The sequence below is a fragment of the Scardinius erythrophthalmus genome, assembly GCF_964197995.2.
Source record: "Scardinius erythrophthalmus genome assembly, chromosome: 16".
NCBI lineage: Eukaryota > Metazoa > Chordata > Actinopteri > Cypriniformes > Leuciscidae > Scardinius > Scardinius erythrophthalmus.
In genome coordinates this window covers 4,479,409-4,501,256 of record NC_138236.1, presented here as the reverse complement: position 1 = coordinate 4,501,256, position 21,848 = coordinate 4,479,409, and the positions used below count along the sequence as shown (strand labels likewise).

Sequence of the window (21,848 nt, the reverse complement as noted above, 5' to 3'; positions counted from 1 at the left end):
ACGAGTCAATGTGGGAATATGGGCCACGTTCAATAAATATTTCAGACTGTGTGCCTGTGTCTTCTGTCCATTAGGTTTAGAATTTAATAATCAACTATTGATAAATATATTAAAACATATGAAAATTATTGTTCTTCCTTAAAAGTATATTTTAGTATTATTATTTTAATATTTTAATATATTAAAACTGATATGAAAAGTACTGTTCTTCCTTAAAAGTATGTTTTAGTATTATTATTTTAATATTTTAATATATTAAAACTGATATGAAAAGTACTGTTCTTCCTTAAAAGTATAATATATATATGTATGTGTGTGTGTGTGTGTGTGTGTGTACACACTTTTCATATCAGCTTTAATCTATTCATCAATAGTTATTAACCCTATACTTTTATATATACAGTGTATAGGTTTAATATTATATATATATATATATATATATATATATATATATATATATATATATATATATATATATATATATATATATGGACATACATAACTAAATATTATTTTATAATATATTATTAAAGTAGTATATGTTATGTATTATTTTATATTATTTATTAATACATTTTCAAAATGAACAATACTTTTTTATTTTAATCGACTTGGCTATTATTATATTGGATATACATTTTTTCATAAATTGATGCTGATGATGATGAGGTTAATGTCTTGCTGATGCAGACATCTTACCTGACCCTTTCATTATGTAGTCGACGGCTCGATCGCTGATCGCAGAGTCGCTGGGTTTGATGTCCATGAACGGCTTGTTTCCAATTCCCATAGAAACCATTTCCTGCATCCGCAACTCTGATGTTAAAACACACACACACATGCATTAGACAAATATAAAACCATCTACAAAAACAGAGTGTATTATGCAAAGGGCTTTGATACCACATTGTTTCTTCCTAACATCTATTGCAACATATTTTCAGCTCCTTATAACAACACAAGAGACAAAAATGTCCCACAATGCATTTATAGTAAGGCCGCAATGCTGTGAACAATAGACACCAGGGCTTCCTCTGCTACTCAGAGGAGAGACGCTGCCACGGCTCAATGTTTAGTAAAGGAAATGAGCGTAGTCTGATTCTCCAACGAATGACTCTTATGAGCTGATGTAGTCGATGAGTATGAATTAAGTGTGGGCAATATGATTTTTATTTCACAAAATGAGAAATTTTATTCCACAATAACAATATAGATATTTTGTGTTATTTTATCTAATTTATGTTATTAGAAATAGTAAAAAAAGGATACAATTACAAACAATAGGACATTGTTTTTCAGGTACAATAGGTTTATTTTAACATGTAGTTATAATTAGTAAAGAAATGTAATAAAAATGAAGTAAAAATAAAATATTGCATAGTCTTAAAAAAGCTCAAAAAAGTTATTCAGTAAAGAGCAGTAAAGTATTTTCTCTTTTGTTTGATTCACATTAATGTATGGAAGCTTGTTTCCGCCACAAAATAAAACATTTTAAAAGATAATTGCGACTTTTTATCTCACAATTGCGAGTTTACATCTCGCAATTCTGACTTTATTTCTCAGAATTGCGAAATATAGCCTAAAGTTAGAATTGCGTGAAATAAAGTCGCAATTGTGTCTTATAAAGTCAGAATTGCGAGATACAAAGTCAGAATTGCGTGAAATAAACTCGCAATTGAGTGTTATAAAGTCAGAATTGCGAGTTATAAAGTCAGAATTCTGACTTTTTTTCTCGCAATTGCGACTTTATATCACGCAATTCTGACTTTATAACACGCAATTGCCAGTTTACATCTCGCAATTCTGACTTTATTTCTCAGAATTGCGAGATATAGCCTAAAGTCAGAATTGCGTGAAATAAAGTCGCAATTGTGTCTTATAAAGTCAGAATTGCGAGTTATAAAGTCAGAATTCTGACTTTTTTTCTCGCAATTGCGACTTTATATCACGCAATTCTGACTTTATAACACGCAATTACCAGTTTATATCTCGCAATTCTGACGAATTGTGAGATATACAGTAAACTCACAATTGTGAGATATAAAGTCCAATTCTAAGGGGAAAAAAGACAGACTTTTTTTTTTTTACCTCAGAATAGTTTATATCTCACAATTCTGACTTTATAACACGCAATTGCGACTTTATATCGTGCAATTCTGACTTTATATCTCGCAATTGCGACTATATCTCGCAATTGCGACTTTATTTCTCAGAATTGCGACTTTATTTCTCACAATTCTGACTTCATATCTTGCAATTGTGAGAAAAAAAGTCACAATTCTGACTTGATATATCGCAATTGTGAGAAAAAAAGTCAGAATTGTGAGATAAAAAGTCGCGATTATTATTTATTTATTATTTGTTTATTATTCAGTGGCGGAAACAAGCTTCCATATTAATGGCACAGAACGTCAGGTATATTAGGCTGCTGTCACTTTAAGACCAAACGCTCTGATCTATTACACTGATACACAACTGTTTACTTTCACTTGAGACATAACCGGCTGTGTTTATGTGAATATTCCACACGATGGGCATTTAGACATAATTGCGTGTGTATTCAACCATTCAAGCGCAATAAGACGTGAAAGAGAACTGAATTTGTGATGGCATGCTGAGAGACGTGGCTTTCTGTGTCCTTTTTCACTGCTTACTGTGCTTAATAACACTTTTTAAGGTCGAGCAAATCCCAAATGCAGATTTTCAGGATATATTGCGCTTATAATACTTTTTAACATCAAGCACGTCCCGCTCTTTATGTTCTCATTCATGCATTTCATCACTCTAAAGTATCTATATATTTACATACCTTGATATAGCAAAATCTCTAATAAAGCAAAAATCTCTAGACATTTTATACCGTGGTTAAGATATGTGACCGTGGACCACAAAATCAGTCACATGGGTCAATTTTTTGAATTTGAGATTTGTATATCATGAATAAATAAGCTTTCCATTGATGTATGGTTTGTTAGGATATAGGACAATATTTGGCAGAGATGCAACTATTTGTAAATCTGGAATCTGAGGGTGCAAAAAAATCAAAACATTGAGAAAATCGCCTTTAAAGTTGTCCATTTATGTTGGTGATTGTGCTTCATTCACTCACAAAAATAAATGTTTTATATATTTACGGTAGGAAATTTACAAAATATCTTCATGGAACATGATCTTTACTTAATATCCCAATGATTTTTGGCATAAAAGAAAAATCGATAATTTTGACCCATACAATGTATTGTTGGCTATTGCCACAAATATACCCGTGCGACTTGTGACATCAACATCATAACACCCAGCCCTAGTCTGAATCATTCTAACGAATTCCCGAATTCATGAGTGTTACTGACAAAAATCTGACAAAATGTAGTTAAAGATTCACAATGTTTTTGTTGATGTTGTTTTATTATAAAAAAGAATAATGTTGGAAATATCATTGTTTTGTTCAGTATGCAGTAGTGGAACTGCTTAAAGGAACAGTACTGTATTCGTCCCATTAAAAGCCACTCTTTCTGACCTCGGTTTCGTAAGGCCTGCCGCCACAGGATCTTTCCGATGACGCTGGTCCACACGGCCTTCACCTCTCCAGAACTGGCCTGTAGGATGAACGTATCCTGGGATTTTCTCCGGCGAAACCAGATCTCAAAGCGCAGCCCGCTGTCGCCGACGTTCTCTGTCATTCCGATCTCGGCTGTCTGAAAGGATACAACAGTTCAACCTCACAACTGACGCAAGACACTCTGTGGATAAAACAGAAGTTGACATCACATTATGTACCTTGTATGACTGTTTGTAGATGTAGATGTCATATCCTCCTTCAATCTTTTTGGTCTTGCTGAAGAGGATGAGATCCTCGAACAGGAAAACATGACGAAGGTATTTTTTGCGTCCGCAACAAACAATGAACTCATCCTGACACCGAAGCTGGCCCTGCTCCTTCAGATTGACCTGAACACACAACACAGGAAATGATGTATCAGCCGCTCTCAAATCATGTCACTCAGGGGGTTTTAGTTCTTGTACAACAGTTAACTGTATAGTAAAAAAATATTGTATTACGGTAATAATCATCAATAAAAATAATAGGAAGAGTAAAAAGAAAAAAATGCTTTAATGATTATTCTAAAGGAAAATTTGTTTAATTGCCATACAAGCAAACTTTTAATGGTACAAAAATAGATTTCATTTTATTTCAAATATTCATTTATATATATTAATACAAACAAATTAATAAATATTTGAAAACGTATTCAAATAAATAAAAAATAACATTTGAAAATAATAATTAGTTATACTACTTAATTATCAAATCATTATTTTTTACTTTATTTACATTAAATATTTATTTAAATATTTTTGTTTTGTTTTTAATAATTATTTATTTCATTTATTTTAGATAATTCATTTGTTTTTCAAATAAATAAATAATAAATACATCTTTATTCATATAAATAATTCATATTTAAATAAATTAATTTTTAAATAATAAATATTTATTTACATGAAATGTTTACTTAACATTTATTCAAATCTAAATAAATAATAATATTTGAGGGATTTGATATATTGTTAAATAAGTATTTTAAACAAAATTAATATTTTATTTATTTGAGTTAAATTTAATGATTTTTCCAAATAAATAAATATTTTAAAATAATAATAATTGATTTTAATAACATTAAATGCTTTTTAAATAAATAAATATTTGAATAAAATCTATTCAAATGAATAAACCATATTTTAAAATAACATTTTAAAATAATTCTTTATTTTATTTACATTGTTATTTATTCAAATAAATAAATACAATTTCATGGTAAAATATTAATCACAAAATAGACTACATTTATACATTTAGCAGATGCTTTTATCCAAACGACTCACAAGAGAGGAACAAAGCAATCTGTCAAAGAACCAACAATAGTCGTACTATTTTACTAGGTTTTTTTGACAACTAGATTAGGAAGCAAGCTAAAAAAGAGAAGAAATGCATAGAATAATTATTTTTTTGGGGGGGGGTGTTTGTAAATGCATTGGTTTATGGGGGGTTTAGTGCTTATGAAAGAGGTGTGTTTATTCCAAACTCCATCTCCTATCATCCAAACTCCACTTACATCACATCCACGGATGGCGTCCATGGCGAGCAGGTCATTTCCGTGGCGCAGCTGGAACTTGACCATCTCTTCAGCTGTTCTGAGGTCAGTGAGCTCCTGCTCCTGAGAGTGACCACACTCTTTAATCAGATCCTTCAGGAGAAGAGCGTATTTACTCATCCTCTGGATAGGCTTCAGCAGGTAGGACGCCAAGTCCATCTTATCGCCCAACTCCACCTGTTTATTCTGAAGACCACACGGTGACATTCAGAAAAGTCTGAACCAGCTCGTGTGAATAACGTCATGGAGGAAACATGAGGTCGCTCACCTTGAAGAAACTGTTTCCGTGGCTTATTAGCAAGGCGTCTGAGCGGGGCTTGTTCTTACTGTACAGGGCGTACATGCCGAACTGCTCCTCCTACCCGTGGACAAAACAATGAAAAATGCGTTTATATCTTAAATAGAGGCAGACAGCAGAAGAGACCCCCCCGACCACAAACTTTCGAACAGTAGCGCATCATGTTAAAATCTCTGTGTGCATCCTTTACGATTGTTGCTTGTCAGACTGTATGAACATGATCATTGCTGTAAGCCATGACACACTAGCCGCGTTTCCATTACCCTGCAAATTGCGCAAATTGAAATTGCGAATTGAAAATACGGACACTGGAAACACGTCAATTTCGCAAAAACTCGCATTTATCGCAAAAAAGTTTTTACGCTCGCATGAGGTGGTTTTTCAGGCAATTCGAAAAAGAAATATTTCGCAAAACTGCAATAGAAAGTTTTTGCGCATTTACAGTCACCTGACTTAGATAACGCGATGTGTTTGGACAGAATACTAGGCAGAGTTCTTTATTATATTCATAAAAGACAAAAGAATTACAGGAATAATGGATTCTAAACCTCAAATAAATAATAATAATAATAATAATAATAATAACTTTATTTTGTATAGCGCTTTTAAAAGTCAATTCTCAGAGCGCTTTACATAGTCAATATTAAAGTAGATAAAATAAGCATGAAATACAAACTATAACAGAGCATGCATACAAACAATATTATAAACCTAAAAAACACTAAAAAACGAAATGTCACAATCTAGACCTCGAAGCAGATCTGAGGGAGAAACACCCAGAAACTCCTCATATGTGCCACTCACGAGTATAATAAGGGTCGTTCCTTACCATTAATGCTTTGAAAACACACATACATCTCCTTCGATTAATAATAATGGCCAGTTCAGTGGCTGGAATTAGTACATAAACCTACCAACGTCCGTTGTCATGGTTTTTGGAATAATTTTACTTATCGCAAGAGGAAAAAATGAAGTTTTAGTCGCATAACATCGGTTAATGGAAACGCCGTCATTTCGAAATAGTTTTTTGTCGACATTTAGAAAAAAATCGCAAAAGTTTTGCGTAAATCTGTAATGGAAACGCGCCTACTGTAAGATCTCAGATGTCAGTTATGTCAGAATGTACGACAGTCAAGACGCGTTAAACACGGACGCATGCAAGAAAAGTTGTCTGGAGTTTTACATCATCAATCAATGACACATTCGGTAATGTGTGCTACATTACACGCGGGACTGAAATGGTGGCTACAAAAAAATCTCTAACATTCATTTTGGTCATGGCTTCCCAGCTAGCAAAAAGGCGTCTATTAGACGTTGAATAGACGTAAATCTTCAACGTCTAATTACGACTTTTCAACGTTGAAAACGGGTCGATCTTCAACGTCTTGATGGAATATGTAAAACTCTTTAAATTTATTTGAGATAATAATGAACATGGTTTGGTAGTTTGTTTTTCTCCGTTATTTTAGCATGTATAACAGACTTATCCTGTCTTAGATGACCAGCTGAAAACATGTGGTCAAACAGTCCGGCCGAAACTACTTAGTTGAAAGCACGTTGAAAACCGGTCCAAGGCTGACCGACTTATTTTCAACCATATTTCAACGTTGAAAGACGGTAATTGTTTACTGGGATGTCTTGATAAATGAAGACAATTTGACGATTGTCGTAGGAAAAGTCACACTGCGAGTCAAATCTTCTGACAGAATTTCACCTACGGTCATTAATCGGCTGTCAAACTAACAATCAAAGACTTCAGATTTTAGTCTAGGATCAAATAATTCTTTTAGGATTTGCAAAATTTGTCTGGATTTGCAAAATCGCACAGTGTGCACCCGGCTTAAAAGGTCATTTGTACTCACGTGTTTTCGGAAGCAGCTGCTGATGGACAGGGGTGAGTGGGCGCAGATCTCCAGATCCTTCAGGAAGAACTGGCTGTGGAAGTCACACAGCTTCTCCAAATTCCCAAAAATAATGCCGCGCTTCCCTCTCAGGTCCTGAGGAAGGTCCAGTCGCTCCATCTCAGGGAAGTAGTGCTGGATGATGTAGCTGAGAGACCTCACATACTCTCTCTCTGTGGCGATCATCTCATCCATGATGTGCTGGATTTTGCTGAAAGACAGTGTGATAGAGCGTGATTGAGGAGCACACTGCGGTTGGAGAGTCAGGGGGAGTTGTGTAGTTGTTATTAATGGGCTTTTATCAGCTTTAAAATGTGGATTTACAGTAGATTTTAACATGAGGGTACAGGGAAAAACTCCACCAGACCTTATAGAGTTTTTAAAAATCCCTAAATGTCACCGGACTCAGGTCACATTCACACTGTTGTTTTTATGGAACCCATTCAATATGATGGATAATAATAATAAAGTATTATCATTATTTTATTCAATTATAAAAATTAAACTAATCAATAAAGAATTGCTATAGTAATAATGCTATACTGTAAAATAAAATATTGAGTAACAAAAACTTTTAATTATTATTACTAATTTTATTATTATTTACAGAACAACAGTAAAATAATACAAATAATGTATACAAATTTTTTTATAATTTCTATTATTTACTATTATTACTAATATTTGTGGTCTTTATTTTTTGCATCCCTGCACGATGCTTCACTCGCCTGCTGTTTATTATTATTATTATTGTTTTTATTTTGTTATTATTCATATTTATTTATTTAATATATAAAATAATAAAAGTGAAGCAAATCAATAAAGAATTATAATAGTTAAAATGAATCTGTAAAAATGTGTATTAAATAATAATAATTAATATTTTTATATTATTAAATTATAAAAAAATAAAAAAAATAAAGAAATATATTACTATAGAAATAATACTATAAAATAAAAAATGAGTATTTAATAATAATATTGTTAATAATAATAATAATAATCATAATAATTAAAGGGGTGGTATAATGCTCTTTTCGAAAGATGTAAAATAAGTCTCTGATGTCCCCAGAGTGTGTTTGTGAAGTTTTAGCTCAAAATACCCCACATATATTTTTATATTTTGAGGGTGAGCAAAAACGCACCGTTTTTGTGTCTGTCCCTTTAAATGCAAATGAGCTGCTGCTCCCGGCACACAGGGGGCGGAGCTTCAAGAGCTTGTGTCCTTTTACCTCACACACACATGCACTGAAAATTTCTAAAACTTTTAGCCTTTTATGTTCAAACCGAAGTCAGAAAGACGGAGAGACTCGAGAAGAAGTGACAACATGTAGACAACATTTCTGAATGGTTAGTTGGTGAATTTATGTAGCTTATGTGTAGTTATCTTCTAGTCATTGATTAGCATATTCTGTCTTTATAATCTATAAATCGTGTTCCGGGGGCGGGGTTTATGTAAATTTTAGGGTTGGTTGATGTCACTAACCCTGAAGGAATGTGGTGTAGTCTCTACCAGCCGTTTGTTGTAGTCCTTAAAAAGTGATTTCTTTAAAAGCAAATATCTCCCTTTGCTTTGAGCTTTCAGCATTGTAACTTTGCAGATGTTGTTTATGCTCAAACAGCAACATTACACACTAACTAAGTTAGAAAAGTGAAATCATATTCAACCACCCCTTTAATTATTATTTTTACAGGACGACAGTAAAAACACAGATAATTATTAATATTTATGTTTAATTACTTCCATTATATTTACTATTATGACTACTATTGTCTTGTTTTTCCAGTTAGCATCCCTGCACAGCGCTCCTCTCCTCTCACCTGCTGTGTGTCTTCACGTCCCCGGCGCTGTGTCTGCAGGCTCTGGACGGGGACGACATGCTGCGACTGCGGCCCAGAGACGGACTCTTCACGTCTGGCCGCTGGAGCTTCTTCTCTACACACACGTTGTTGGTGACCTCCAGTCCTTTGATGTAGATGCCCGTGTACCCATGATGCCCGGCATCCGGGTGAGCTTTGTCACGCGCCGTCAGCTCGAAGCTCATGGTTTTCTTCATGATCTTCTTGAGCGGCTGCTTGCGCTGACGTGTGGCCGGTGAATGAAGCGGCTCGGAGTGACACGAGGCGGACGAGTCCACCGTACAGTCGCTGTCGGTGTCGTCAAACGGGGATGGAGAGAGCTCGCCGCTCTCCGATGGAAATGGGAACCGGCTTCCAGAGAACGGTCCTGCTGAATGCGGTTTCTCATCTTCGTACTCAAAACACAATGTGGAGGAAGAGATGCGAGTGGGAAGCTCCGAGGAACCTACTCCGTTTTGGGTTTCCAAAAGTTTTGTTGTCATAGTTGTAAGTGAAGACTCTTTGGCAGCATTGGCCAGTGCTTCCTCCAGCTGCTGTTTGGTTTGCTGGCACTTCTGCCAGATGTTGCTCCACTGCTGGAGCTCCCGTGGGCTGTTGAGGTTCAGCACCATCTGGTTGAGCGCGCTGAAGTTGTCCAGGGAGAACTTTGTGGCTTCGCTGTGGTAATCCTGCAAAACATGCAGCACAGCAGGCGTGTAACTGACCGCGTTATCGTCCACCCTCAGCTGGCAGAAATACTCCTGGCAATGGACCATCCACTGGTTTGCCTGCGTGAGAGACATTTACATTATCATTCACATTATCATTAGTGTTGGATATCTGGCATTTTTTAAAGGTGGGGTATGTGATTCTCTTTTTTGTCCATTTTTTCAAAACCACTTGAAATCCTACTCCTAACCCAGTGGTTCCCAAACCTGTCCTGCCGGCACCCCAACACTGCACATTTTCTTTGTCTCCCTGATCAAACACACCTGATTCAACTCATCAGCTCATTAACCCATGTGATAATGAGCTGATGAGTTGAATCAGGTGTGTTTGATTAGGGAGACAAAGAAAATGTGCAGTGTTGGGGTGCCGGCAGGACAGGTTTGGGAACCACTGTCCTAACCCACTGAGTTAGAAGCACTGAAATGAAAATTAAGCAATTTAATCATCTGTGGAACGGGCAGGACTCGAAAAACTCCAGCCAATCATTTCCAAGACCACCTAGAATCATTGGACAGTAAGTTCGTCAATCAAACGGTCGTACCATACCCCCCTCCCCCCATCATGTCCATGTTCTTCGAATGGGTGGAGTCAGGGCCAGCGTTGGAGGAAAGAAGGTAGGACCATTTGAGTTGTGTATTCTCAAAATCTGCCGGCCGTTTTGCAAATCCCATTCCCTACCTTTAATTATTGCATCAGTCATTTTTTCTGTTTGGCCGATAAGGGTTGCAAGTGGGACTTTTATTTTGACAGCATAGACATATTAGATTATATTTTACCTTATTTCAGTGAATGCTTATTTTTTTCCCAAGTAATGTTTTTTTATGGTTTTGGTTTTGGTTTTAGTTAATTATAATAACCATGGTATAAATTTGTTTATTTCACAGATTTGTTTTATCAAGTTAAAATTATTACTTTTTTCAAATTAATTCATTTTAAAATTAATTATTTGCAATTACTTTGGTAAACATTATGTGAAATAAATATAAATTTAACTGCAGAAATTGTTATGCATGTGTTATTTACTATCTTTAAATTAAATTTGAAACATATATCAGTCAACCACTAATTTTCATGAATTTTTTTTACCGATTCGTAGAACTCGTAGAGGTTGTGCAGGACCTCCAGCTCGTTCCTACGTGCCTCGCTCCGCTGCAGGACGGTGCTCATGTGCTGTTTGACCTCTTGAAGGCTTGGACCGGCTTTAGACTCCTTCAATAACACCGCAGCTTTCTTCTGCTGTTTCTACAGGAGCAAAATCATTAGTCGGTCATTTAGTTGACCATTTAATCCGAAATTACTTAAGACTTTTCCCAACACACTGACCTATGGCGTGTATTTTTTATAACTCTATTTTTTATTAAATATTTTTTTTTAAACAAGACAGTTGCACAACACTTGCATATAATAATTATAACAATAATTATAAATAAAAAATAAAACAATTATTTAAAAAAGCCTCTCAAGCCCTCGAGGTCCACTTTCCTGCAGAGTTTAGCTCCAACTATGATTAAACTCACCTGCCAATAACTTTCTGTTCATTCTTGATTAGCTTGTTCAGGCGTGTTTAATTAGGGTTGGAGCAAAACTCTGTGGGAAAGTGGACCTCGAGGGCCAGAGTTGAGAACGTACACGTATGTTTGAACTACCACCGAGATTCTGCATACGATGAACACTTTACTCTCCCATGAGGCCACAGGAGAGGATTTATGAACTGACACTGGTAGGTCACATGACAGTAACAACGTGTAGTGCTATGTAGTGCGTCTGAATTTTATTCAAAGTACCCCTATTCACATTATGTAGAACATACTTTTTTAACGCTCGGAAAATACGTTCAAATTCAAATGTAGGACCTACTTAGACAATATGCGATTTTTGACGCAGCAAATGTTTTATTATTTCATGAAATCATAATTAATGGAATTCCTGTAGCTAAAAGAGTAGTGCATGGTGTCGGTTTCCCTGCAAACTTTAATTGTCAGGATTGTGTCTTGTGTCACTTCAGTAAAAGTGGTCCAGTGGCACAGGAGAAGGTCAAACTGGTTGTTGTTGAGAATGAAATCTGACTGAAGCCTTTTCTTGAGCGTCCTGGGACAGTAACATGCCAGCTCCTTTTTTCTTTCGCCATTTGAAACTACATGGACACTTACTGTGGACTCCTCCATGAACTGCGCCAGACTCTGTCTCATGTCCTGAATGGAGCTCAGAGAGAGATTGTAGGAGTCCAAAGGAGCCAAATGTTTCTCACTCTCCACATAAAACCACCTCTTCACCTGAGAAGAGATACAGAACAACATGATCATCACATAGTCGTCCCCAATCATCCATTATTATTTGAATAAAAACAATAACAGTCAGGTCACGGAAGTAAAAATCATTCATTTACACCACAGACAACCTAATTTTCAATGCTAACATATTTTAATGAGCTGCCCTTTTATTAGTTAATGTTGGATGTTGTTGAGTGATTTGATTGCATTATCCTCAATGCATTTTTTTTTTTTTGCACATTCAACTCTTAAGATATACCTAAACAGAAAATTTATGAGAAAAAAACATGCAGAATATAATGCTCATCAATGTGCATCACTGTAAATGGATTTTACATTTAAATTTGTATTTAGATTTTACATCACTGTGGATTTAACAAATCAGGTCACACTTTAGTTTGGGGGAAGACATATTCACTATAAACTACGACTTTTGCCGCAATAAACTCCTAATTTACTGCTTATTAATAGTTAGTAAGGTTGTTAAGTTTAGGTATGGAGTAGGATTAAGGAATGTAGAATATGGTCATCCAGAATAAGGCATTAATACATTCTTTATAAGTACTAATAAACAGCCAATATGCTAGTAATATGCAAGCTAATAAGCAGCTAGTTAATAGTGAGAATTGGTCCCCAAACTAAAGTGTTGCCATATTAAAGCCCTGTATTTTTCACCTCCTCGTGTCGCTCCTGTAACGTGCGCAGCTCCAGTAGCGTCTCCAGCTGTTGCAGTGATTTATTAGACAGAATGACGAGTTTGTGGACCTCTTCATCCACCTGGTTATACAGCGCACTGACCATATCCACAGCGTCTCTGCACACGACACAACATGAGGTTAAACTTAGAGAAACAGAGCGAACAAACTGAGATGGTTGAAAAAGTTTGTTGCTTGAGTCGGCAAAGATCTACAAGTTACTCAATCAAAACTCAATTTCGGATGTATCTGATAGTCACTCCGACTCAAAATCAGCCAATATCCAGGAGTATATGATCCTATGATGCCGGTTTATGCCAACTCAATCAGCACTCAAGCTAGTCCAACAGTACACTGAACTGAGAACAGTCTTTCAGACATGCTGAGAACTGACTGCCGAGAGTTTCATAAAGGGATTTCTGATGTCTTTTGCTGAAAAGCATAAAGTATAACAAATAAAACGTATTGGAAATATAGCAGTGATCCGATGGCAGTAGTTCTTGAGTCAGATAGATGAGAAACACTACATCACATTAGTGCTTTTATCAACTTTAATTTAGTAAAAATACATAAAAAAGTAAATGTACATTTTGTTTTGATGGCTCCTATTGATGCAACAAAAGTTAAAACTTTAATGGTTGCATGAAGGAGCATCACTTTATCTCTTCTACATCCTTGTGTTGTACTGTCCCATTGAAATCAATGGATTCACATAGTAAAATAACTTTTTCTAGGGCTATCAGTTATTTTTTTTAAGTACTATTCTTTATGTGGACTTTTTTTTTTACAGGCAAAAATTATTATTATTTTTTTTTTCATGCACTGTTTAATTATGATGTTTTGGGCTATTTTGCTCCACTCCAGCATACACTAAACTTTACAGTTTTATTTCTATCTATATTCTGAAATGTTTTACAGAAATACATCATTCGCCTGATTAATACAACATTTTATTTCTAAAAACATGAAGGTGAAGATATATTTTAACTCTAATATGTCGAACAAATGTTCAGATTTATTTTCTGGAAATGTATGCAAATTAATGTATATTTAAACATAACATTGTAAAAAAAAAAATTATGTCTTAATACACTGTTATCGAGTAACTGGGGAAATATAGTGATATCTATTAGTTTCAAATTCACTGGTGATGTCTTGCCTTAAGTGGGAAAATAATGAACGGACCTTTTATCTTGACTGCCAATATACCAGTTAAAAGCTTTTATTCTCAGCATATAATCATCTATCAGTCCTCTAATAAAGTCAGTACCTGTAGTTCTCGTTTTCACACATCTCCTCTTTCCTGATCCGCGCCAGGAACGTGCCGCCCTCCAGCCGCAGGCGGTTCAGTTTAGTGTCATCCAGAATACTCTTCATGAGCTTCTTCTGCTGGCTGAGGATCTCTGACACCTCCTACAACACAATGTTCAACTCTTAATGTTCAACTGACCTTTTTCCCTTTTGGTTACTGCAGAACTTTCTAAAGAAGATATTTTAACAAAAGAAGATCATTTGAAGAATGTCTGTAACCAAACAGTTGATGGACAAAAAATACTATGGAAGTCAATGGGGTCCATAAACTTTAAAATATCTTCTTTTGTGTTCAGCAGAAGACAGAAACTCATACAGGTTTGGAACGACATGAGGGTGAGTAAATTATGACAAAAGATTTTGACAGAATTACCTCAGACGTCTCCAGATTGCCGATGTTGTTTAGTGTCTCAATGGAGCTCTGAAGGGAAGAGATCGCGGCGCTGCAGCTCATCGCAAACGGTTCGATTTTCTGCCAGGAGGGAAAAAACAAACAAACTTCAACATCATTTGTATGTTTTTTAAGTGTATTTTCTTCTTCGAGATAGCTCAATGTTTCTGTACTTCAGGGTGTACCAAAATGTTGATTAAAAAGTTAATTATTAATAAAATCATGAAAATGTAAAATATAAATGATTTTTTTAAATAAAAAATAAAACAGTAAGGAACTTTTTTTTTTACTTCCAAGTCACATGACCATTAACTGATATCAAAAAACCATAAACATGCGAATGTGTCTTTCAATTTATTTTTACTTAAATATTATAATATATATATATAAATATTAAAGAAATAATATACAAGCTTGATAAAAATACTAATTTTAGAAGAAAATTTCAGATGGCACTTAGAGACTTTTGCATCTGAAGTCTTCATATATATATATATATATATATATATATATATCATGCATATATTAAGACAAAGAATTTGGGCTGAGCAACAACGTGTTGTAATTGCACCTGTCTGAAGTGAATGTAGTGGCTGTGGTCGTATGGGAATGTGCCATCAAAGTCTCTGGTGAGCTGAGACGAGTCAATGTGCTTCTGCAGAGCTTTCAGAGACGTCAGGACTTCAAACTGCACAACAACAGAGCAGAGCAGTTAGAATAAACACACACTTTTACACAGATCAAACCGACAGAACAACACACAGTCATTTACTCACTGGAACCGTGACGTCTCTCTCGACTTTCACTGCCGCATCTTTGTCCACGAGAAACAAAACTGAGTAAAGTGCATTGGGTATAGAAGTCTGGTGGAGGGAAGAAATCAAAGAGCATGAATAAATACAAAATTAAAATTAAAAACAGAAATAATAATTTAAAAAACATACATATAATTACAAAGGCTAAACAGCTAAAAAGCTATTTTTTTAAACTAGCGTTTATCGTTATCGCTGTAGTTATCGTCCTTGGTGTGAACGGGCCTTAAATCAGGGATTTCCCCCATGCTAATATTAACCCCTAGTTAATATTTCATTAATTTAACAACATGTCCACAGTTCTCTAATGTCAATTAATGTGCATAAGCAAATAAAACATTTAATATTTTTTGGTAAGTGTTTTTTTGTTGTTGTTTTTTTACATTTTTATGATTTAATAATTTAGTTCCCTCACAAACCCTGGTTTATATCACATATTGTACAGACATTAAAAAACAAAACAAAAAATCAAACAAAAAAATGTATATAAAAAAACATGGATAATTACAAAGACTAAACTGTTAAGATAATTTATTGCACAGAATAGTGCTTATAGGGATATTATTTAAGTCATTCGGTGCTCTTTTCTCATATTTTGCCTGTGTTTGTTTGCATGTTGGGACTGATCTGAGAGTGGGTTTAAAGGAGACAAGCTAATACAGGCCTCGTCTCAGTCCCTGAGGACAAGCTTTGCTTTCGATGTTTGACGTGAAGCAGGCAACAGCTGATAAACAGAGATATACAGAGCTGATATACAGAGATACACAGAGCTGATATACAGAGTACGACAATCAGCATGCTGAAAAAAAGGCCTGAAATGTTACACATTTAAAAAGTTAAACGTGACCACAGATGCTTTGATCTACGCAATTCACACATAGCAAAATGTGTTGACATGAGGTTGAAACGGTTGCCGTTTGCCTGCGTACTCGCCATGTTTCTGGCTTACATCAAATGTGTGACAAATAATAAGGTCTTGCAACTTGACTATCCATCACGTTTTAGAAAAATCTTGTTAAAATATGAGTATCAAATATGATCCATCAGGCTTTTGAGGAAGGTTTATATGATCATCTCTCAATCATCAAGTAATGCAATAATGTATGGTTTTCTAAAAATGGGAACTGCTGCGTCTGTGTGTAGATGAGATAAGCAAAGTGTATCCGCGTTGTGCACACGCTACATTGATTATGGCCAAGCATGCGCCCTTAAAATAGCATCTGAATAACGTGCCGCTGACTTTTGACAAGGTTTCTCCTGGTCTGTGGCGGAATTGTTTTCTGAAACTGCAAAATAGCACCAGGGAACGTTTGCGCCGGAACACGCCCGTTCCTGGGAGCGCAAGTTCATTCCCTAATTTACCGACGTGCGTCTGTGGAGGGAAAAGTCCGCTGTGCGTCGGGTGCAAAATAGGAATGATACATGCGTACAATTGTACAAAGTCAATTGCGCTGAGTGCAAGATAGGGCCCAATGTGTTTTGAAACTACAGAGCTTTGATCATAAAAACTAAGAATTTAAATATCATCTTACTGAGACAAATGAATGGGAGATATAGAGATTATGCAAGTCGTCTGCTATATAAAGATCTCATTGATTTACATTACAAGCTATCAGAATTGCATCTTGTTTTTTGGCCATTTTAAAATCAGCATCTGCACAAAATTGCATATTTTTGCTTGAATAAAATTGAGGTGCATTTTACTCCATATTCTCACTGTTTTTTACTATATGAGCAATAAAAGACTGATTTATCAAATATGATACAAAACATTAAACACATATGCACATTACTTTTAGATTTAAAAAATACATATTTAGTCTAAATAAATGTTCATTTAAAAAAAATATTTTTCTGACTATTTTGGTAACACTTTAATAAGGTTTCATTTGTCAACATTAGTTGATGTATTAACTAACCATGAGCAACACATTTGTAACAGTATTTATTAATCTTTGTTAACGTTAGTTAGTAAAAATTCTGCTGTTCATTGTTTGTTCATGTTAGTGCATTAATTAATGTTAACAAATACAACTTTTGATGTTAATAATGTAGTAAATTTTGAAATTAACATTAACAAAGATTAATAAATTCTCATCATTATTTCATGGTAACTAATGTAGTTAACTAATGTTGAATAATGAAAACATTGTACAGTGTTAACATTATTGTATATGTCAGGTGTTAATAAACCGGGTGAAATGGCGAGGGCTTGAGACGTGGCATTCACAGCTGAAGAGCGCTTCGTCTCACCTGAAACTGAGACAGGGCTGAGATCAGTGTGGACGTGGCCTGTTGTCTGCGAGCGTCTACGAGAACCGTCAAACCCAGATCTCGCTTCTCCCTCCTGAAAGAAAAAAAAAACGCAAGACACTTAGCGCAACACACTTGTCTTGCAAATAAAAGGCTGTGACACACAACTGCCTCGAGCGAATCATTTCCATGTTGATTCAGTAAACGGCGTCCCCACTCGTGCTGCCACAGAGATGGAAACACAGGCAGGGTGTGTGTGAGGCGTTTCTCACCGCAGTCTGTTGCAGTAGTAGCAGAGCAGCTCGGTGATCTGGTTTGTGGTGCGACACGCTTCTGTCCACACCTGGTTCCTGGTGCACACCTGCAGCACTGCTCTCCCACTGCGGTCTTGGTTACCTGGAGCAGAGGTCAGATGAGTAACCCGAGAAATCACACTGCACTCTTCACTAGGCCTGAACCCTTTGGGGGAGAATTCCTCTGGGAATTTTTTTTTTTTTTTCTGATAACATTTGCAATTGCAATTTAAAATGCATTGAAAAAAGGTCCAGGTTTGCTGTGCTTGTTTGTAGGGCTGGCCAAAAATGTTGTGATTATATCAAAATGACTGTAAAATGATAACGCGGTAATAAGCGGGGCGGGGCCGGGAGCTGTGGGAGCGGAATGTTAAAGCCATCATGAATTCAAAATGGACCCTATTTGTATTTACTTTGTAAGCGCACATTATTTGTCTTGTGGTGAACACTTAAACATTTGCTTCCGCTCTAGAACGCCATTCCTTCTCGGATGACGCCAGTTTGAAAAGTTGAATATCCTTTAACCACTTCCAGACCGTCAGTCTGTTATAGTCCCAATATGTCTGTATGGAAATATGTCATAACTCTGAAGTCAAGTCGGCTGCAACTTCTGGTTCACGGGGACTTTAGTGACACCTGTGCGACACACCGGTAAATTAATGACACCTGTGCGACACACCGGTCTCGAGTCTCACGGAGGAGATCCAGGAGGAGTGACGGCAGAGATAAGGCCAGGCCTGGGACTCAAAAAATGTATGCCATTTTTTTTTTACTGTACTAAAGCACAAAAATACCATAGTATGTTATGGCTTTAACTTTGTTACAAATAATAATATTTTTTTTTATTATGATCATAATTACTAAATAGAAATATGAAATAAAATATGAAATATTACTATTGTAAAACCTAGTATTTCAGAAAAATAATATAATAACGACAATTATAATTTTACAGTAAAATACAATACTAATATACTACAATTTATTTATTTTCAAATGAGCTTGACTTCTTAATTTTCAATTTCCATCAAGCTTTTATTAGCCATAGATTTTTGAAGACATACTGTGATTTCTGTTTTATTTTAATAAGGGTTATTATTATTGTTAACTAAAACTAAAAAAACATAAAAAATGCATTACCTGAAATAAAATAAACATTAACTGAAATAAAATAAAATATTTAAAAAAAGTATTTTATTTCAGCTAGTTGCCAAGTCAATGTTTCTCTTTTTTATTTAGTTCAAGTCAAAGAACTAAAATAACTAAAACTAAATAAACTAAAACTTAAAAAAAATTAATAAAATCAAATTCAAAATACTAACAGAAACTATAATAGTATATAAATGATACTAAAATAACACTGATTTTGATTAACCATGCATTCCTACTGTTCATTTTGCGATATACATTAAAATGCATTCATTTGTGTGTGTGTTTGTGTGTGTGTGTGTGTGTATACAGTATATATATATATATATATATATATATATATATATATATAAACTAATCATCTGTTTCTGTTTCAGCTGATAGGCGAAACCTCGGTCACGTACCAGGTAGCGTTATCGCACCAGAGGTCAAGAGCTCCTGGTTGAGCTGGGTCATGAGTGAGGGCAGCGGCGGGGAACAGACAGCAGGGGGCGTCGTGGACGGGACAGGGGAAACCGCCGGTCTGATGGAGGGTTTGGGAGAAACACACTCATCTCCGCTGTTACTGTTCCTTCTGGGACCTGAGCGCACACCATCATCAGAGAGACCTGAACAGATCAGAGAGTGTCATCTTATGATGATTGTGATTTAAAATTAAGCAACATTGGAAATATTGGTATATAGGCACATTTGATTTTTAAACTTCAGCAGCAAAAACAGATTTAGAGTTGAATCATTTAAAATGCATTGATTCAAAACTAGCTCAAACAGTTGCAGAGAATGCATAAACTGATCAAATGTATATTTTGAATGCAAAGAAAATCGCTTTGGCTAAATGGATGCATTAATGATTTTAAGCATTTTAAGAAACTAAAGCAAGATACACTACTGTTTAAAGGTCGTTTCTGCACACCAAGGCCACATTTATTTAATCAGAAATACAGTGAAACAGTGAAATATTATTACAGTTTAAAATAGCTGCTTTCTATTTGACTATATTGTAAAATGTAATTTATTCCTGTGATCAAAGCTGAATTTTCAGCATCATTACTCCAGTCTTCAGAGTCATCCTTCAGAAATCACTCTAATATGCTGTAAGCATTTCTTATTATTATCGATGTTGAAAACAGTTGAGCTGCTTTCATTTTTGGTGGAAAACATCTTCAGGAATCTTTGATGAATTTAATGCATCTTTGCTGAATAAAAAAAAATCTTACTGAAACCAAACTTCAAAAACACAATGATGAGCTTAAAACGAATCAAAAATACATTTAAATGGCAGAGTTGCAAACAATCAGTTCGTTTGCCAACAAATTTAAACCTCAGAGTTGCACAATACAGTTCATATAGTGAATAGACTGTCTGATGGTTGGAAGAGGTGTGACAAAAACTATACAGTGAGTCAATGTTGAGTCACGACCGACACCAGGTGTGTGTGTCACACAAACACACACGTCTGATGACGGTAACACACACAGCTCAGTTTTTCAGCCCTCGGGCTCCGGTTTGAGGAATGCTGTGGCTGACATTCCCAGCTGAAGCAGATGTTTGTGAACTTTCTCCAGAATCCATGCCCTCGGGCTGTTTCTTCCAAACACAGCAACCCAAACAACACAACACAACACTGCTCAACACACACTCGTCCTGAGAGGAAAGGGCTGCGGCTGAACACACGCCACAGACAACTCTAAGAAAAGCTACATATTAACTTCCTCTTTCAAGGCTTAAATAATCCAAATAAAAAATTACATTGATGTTTAGAGTAACTAAACACCCTTAATACACTGAGCTAGAATTAATATGATATTTATATGTTAATGGCACCGAGAGAAGAACTTCTGAATATCAACCCACAAACGAAGCCTTTTTTCAAGATTTACACATTTCAATTAATAGTAAAAAATCCATAAAATTGAACTGAATAATCCTTACATATTATTCATATTATGAAATAGGAAATTTAAATAGAATAGAATTTTAAATGAGTAAAAAAATTCACTTAAAAATTTAAGTTTAAGATTCATACAAAATATTTTATTAAGCTCTATTTTTTTTACGTTTTTTTTTTCTAGTTTTATTTTTTTTACTCATTTAAAATTCCTAATTTTTAATATGAATATTATGTAAGGATTTTCAATTCAATTTGATGGAATGTTACTGTTAATTGAAATGCATAAATCTAGAAAAAAGGCTTATTTTTTTATGAATGTATTAAAGAAAGATCACTATATAATGCTTTTTACATAAATAATACATTAGAATAAATAAACAAATAAATAATAATTAATTAATTAATAAACATAAATAAACCCTTTAGAACTCCTATAGTTTGAGAAAAATAAGCCTGGACTTGAAATATATTTATAATTAGATAAGGCTAGTGACAGTTTAGTGAATTTCGAGGACATATTGTATAAAAATGTTTGTGCAATTTCAGTACATACAGTATAAGCACATCTCAAACACTTACAAATAAACAACGTCAAGTTATATTTTTGAAGTTTTAAACTTCCTCCTCCTCCACTATTGTCTTTTTGATGACTTCATTTCCTGTGTGAATCTGAGATCTGAGTCCTTTTGTGATGCACTTCCTCAACAAGCAGAGGAAGCTTGAAATGGACACTGAAACCTCTCACACAGAACACAGACTGAAATACACTGCAGAACTAGTGCTGGTGAAGCAACTGTGAAAAAGAGATATATAACTACATTGAAGCTACAGATTATTTAATATGCAATATATAATTTTATTAT

General features: G+C 35.0%; 1 protein-coding gene across 5 annotated transcripts in view; it reads right to left on the bottom strand.

The window, feature by feature from the left end:
• plekhg4b (pleckstrin homology domain containing, family G (with RhoGef domain) member 4B) overlaps window positions 1-21,848 on the bottom strand; it is a 56,967-nt gene that overhangs the window by 7,967 nt on the left and 27,152 nt on the right. For 4 of the 5 annotated variants that reach the window (XM_081388092.1, XM_081388088.1, XM_081388090.1 and 1 more), the window contains exons 4-20: window positions 19,499-19,702; window positions 17,925-18,048; window positions 17,653-17,746; window positions 15,364-15,450; window positions 15,159-15,275; window positions 14,570-14,668; window positions 14,156-14,298; window positions 12,866-13,004; window positions 12,071-12,193; window positions 11,007-11,162; window positions 9,174-9,979; window positions 7,314-7,563; window positions 5,422-5,511; window positions 5,115-5,339; window positions 3,778-3,948; window positions 3,518-3,695; window positions 700-816 (exon numbers count right to left, since the gene is read on the bottom strand). In XM_081388092.1, the coding sequence (XP_081244218.1) occupies window positions 700-816; window positions 3,518-3,695; window positions 3,778-3,948; window positions 5,115-5,339; window positions 5,422-5,511; window positions 7,314-7,563; window positions 9,174-9,979; window positions 11,007-11,162; window positions 12,071-12,193; window positions 12,866-13,004; window positions 14,156-14,298; window positions 14,570-14,668; window positions 15,159-15,275; window positions 15,364-15,450; window positions 17,653-17,746; window positions 17,925-18,048; window positions 19,499-19,702 (3,123 nt within the window). The remainder of the gene's footprint in view (window positions 1-699; window positions 817-3,517; window positions 3,696-3,777; window positions 3,949-5,114; window positions 5,340-5,421; window positions 5,512-7,313; window positions 7,564-9,173; window positions 9,980-11,006; window positions 11,163-12,070; window positions 12,194-12,865; window positions 13,005-14,155; window positions 14,299-14,569; window positions 14,669-15,158; window positions 15,276-15,363; window positions 15,451-17,652; window positions 17,747-17,924; window positions 18,049-19,498; window positions 19,703-21,848) is intronic. The other variant, XM_081388091.1, reaches the window with a different exon arrangement.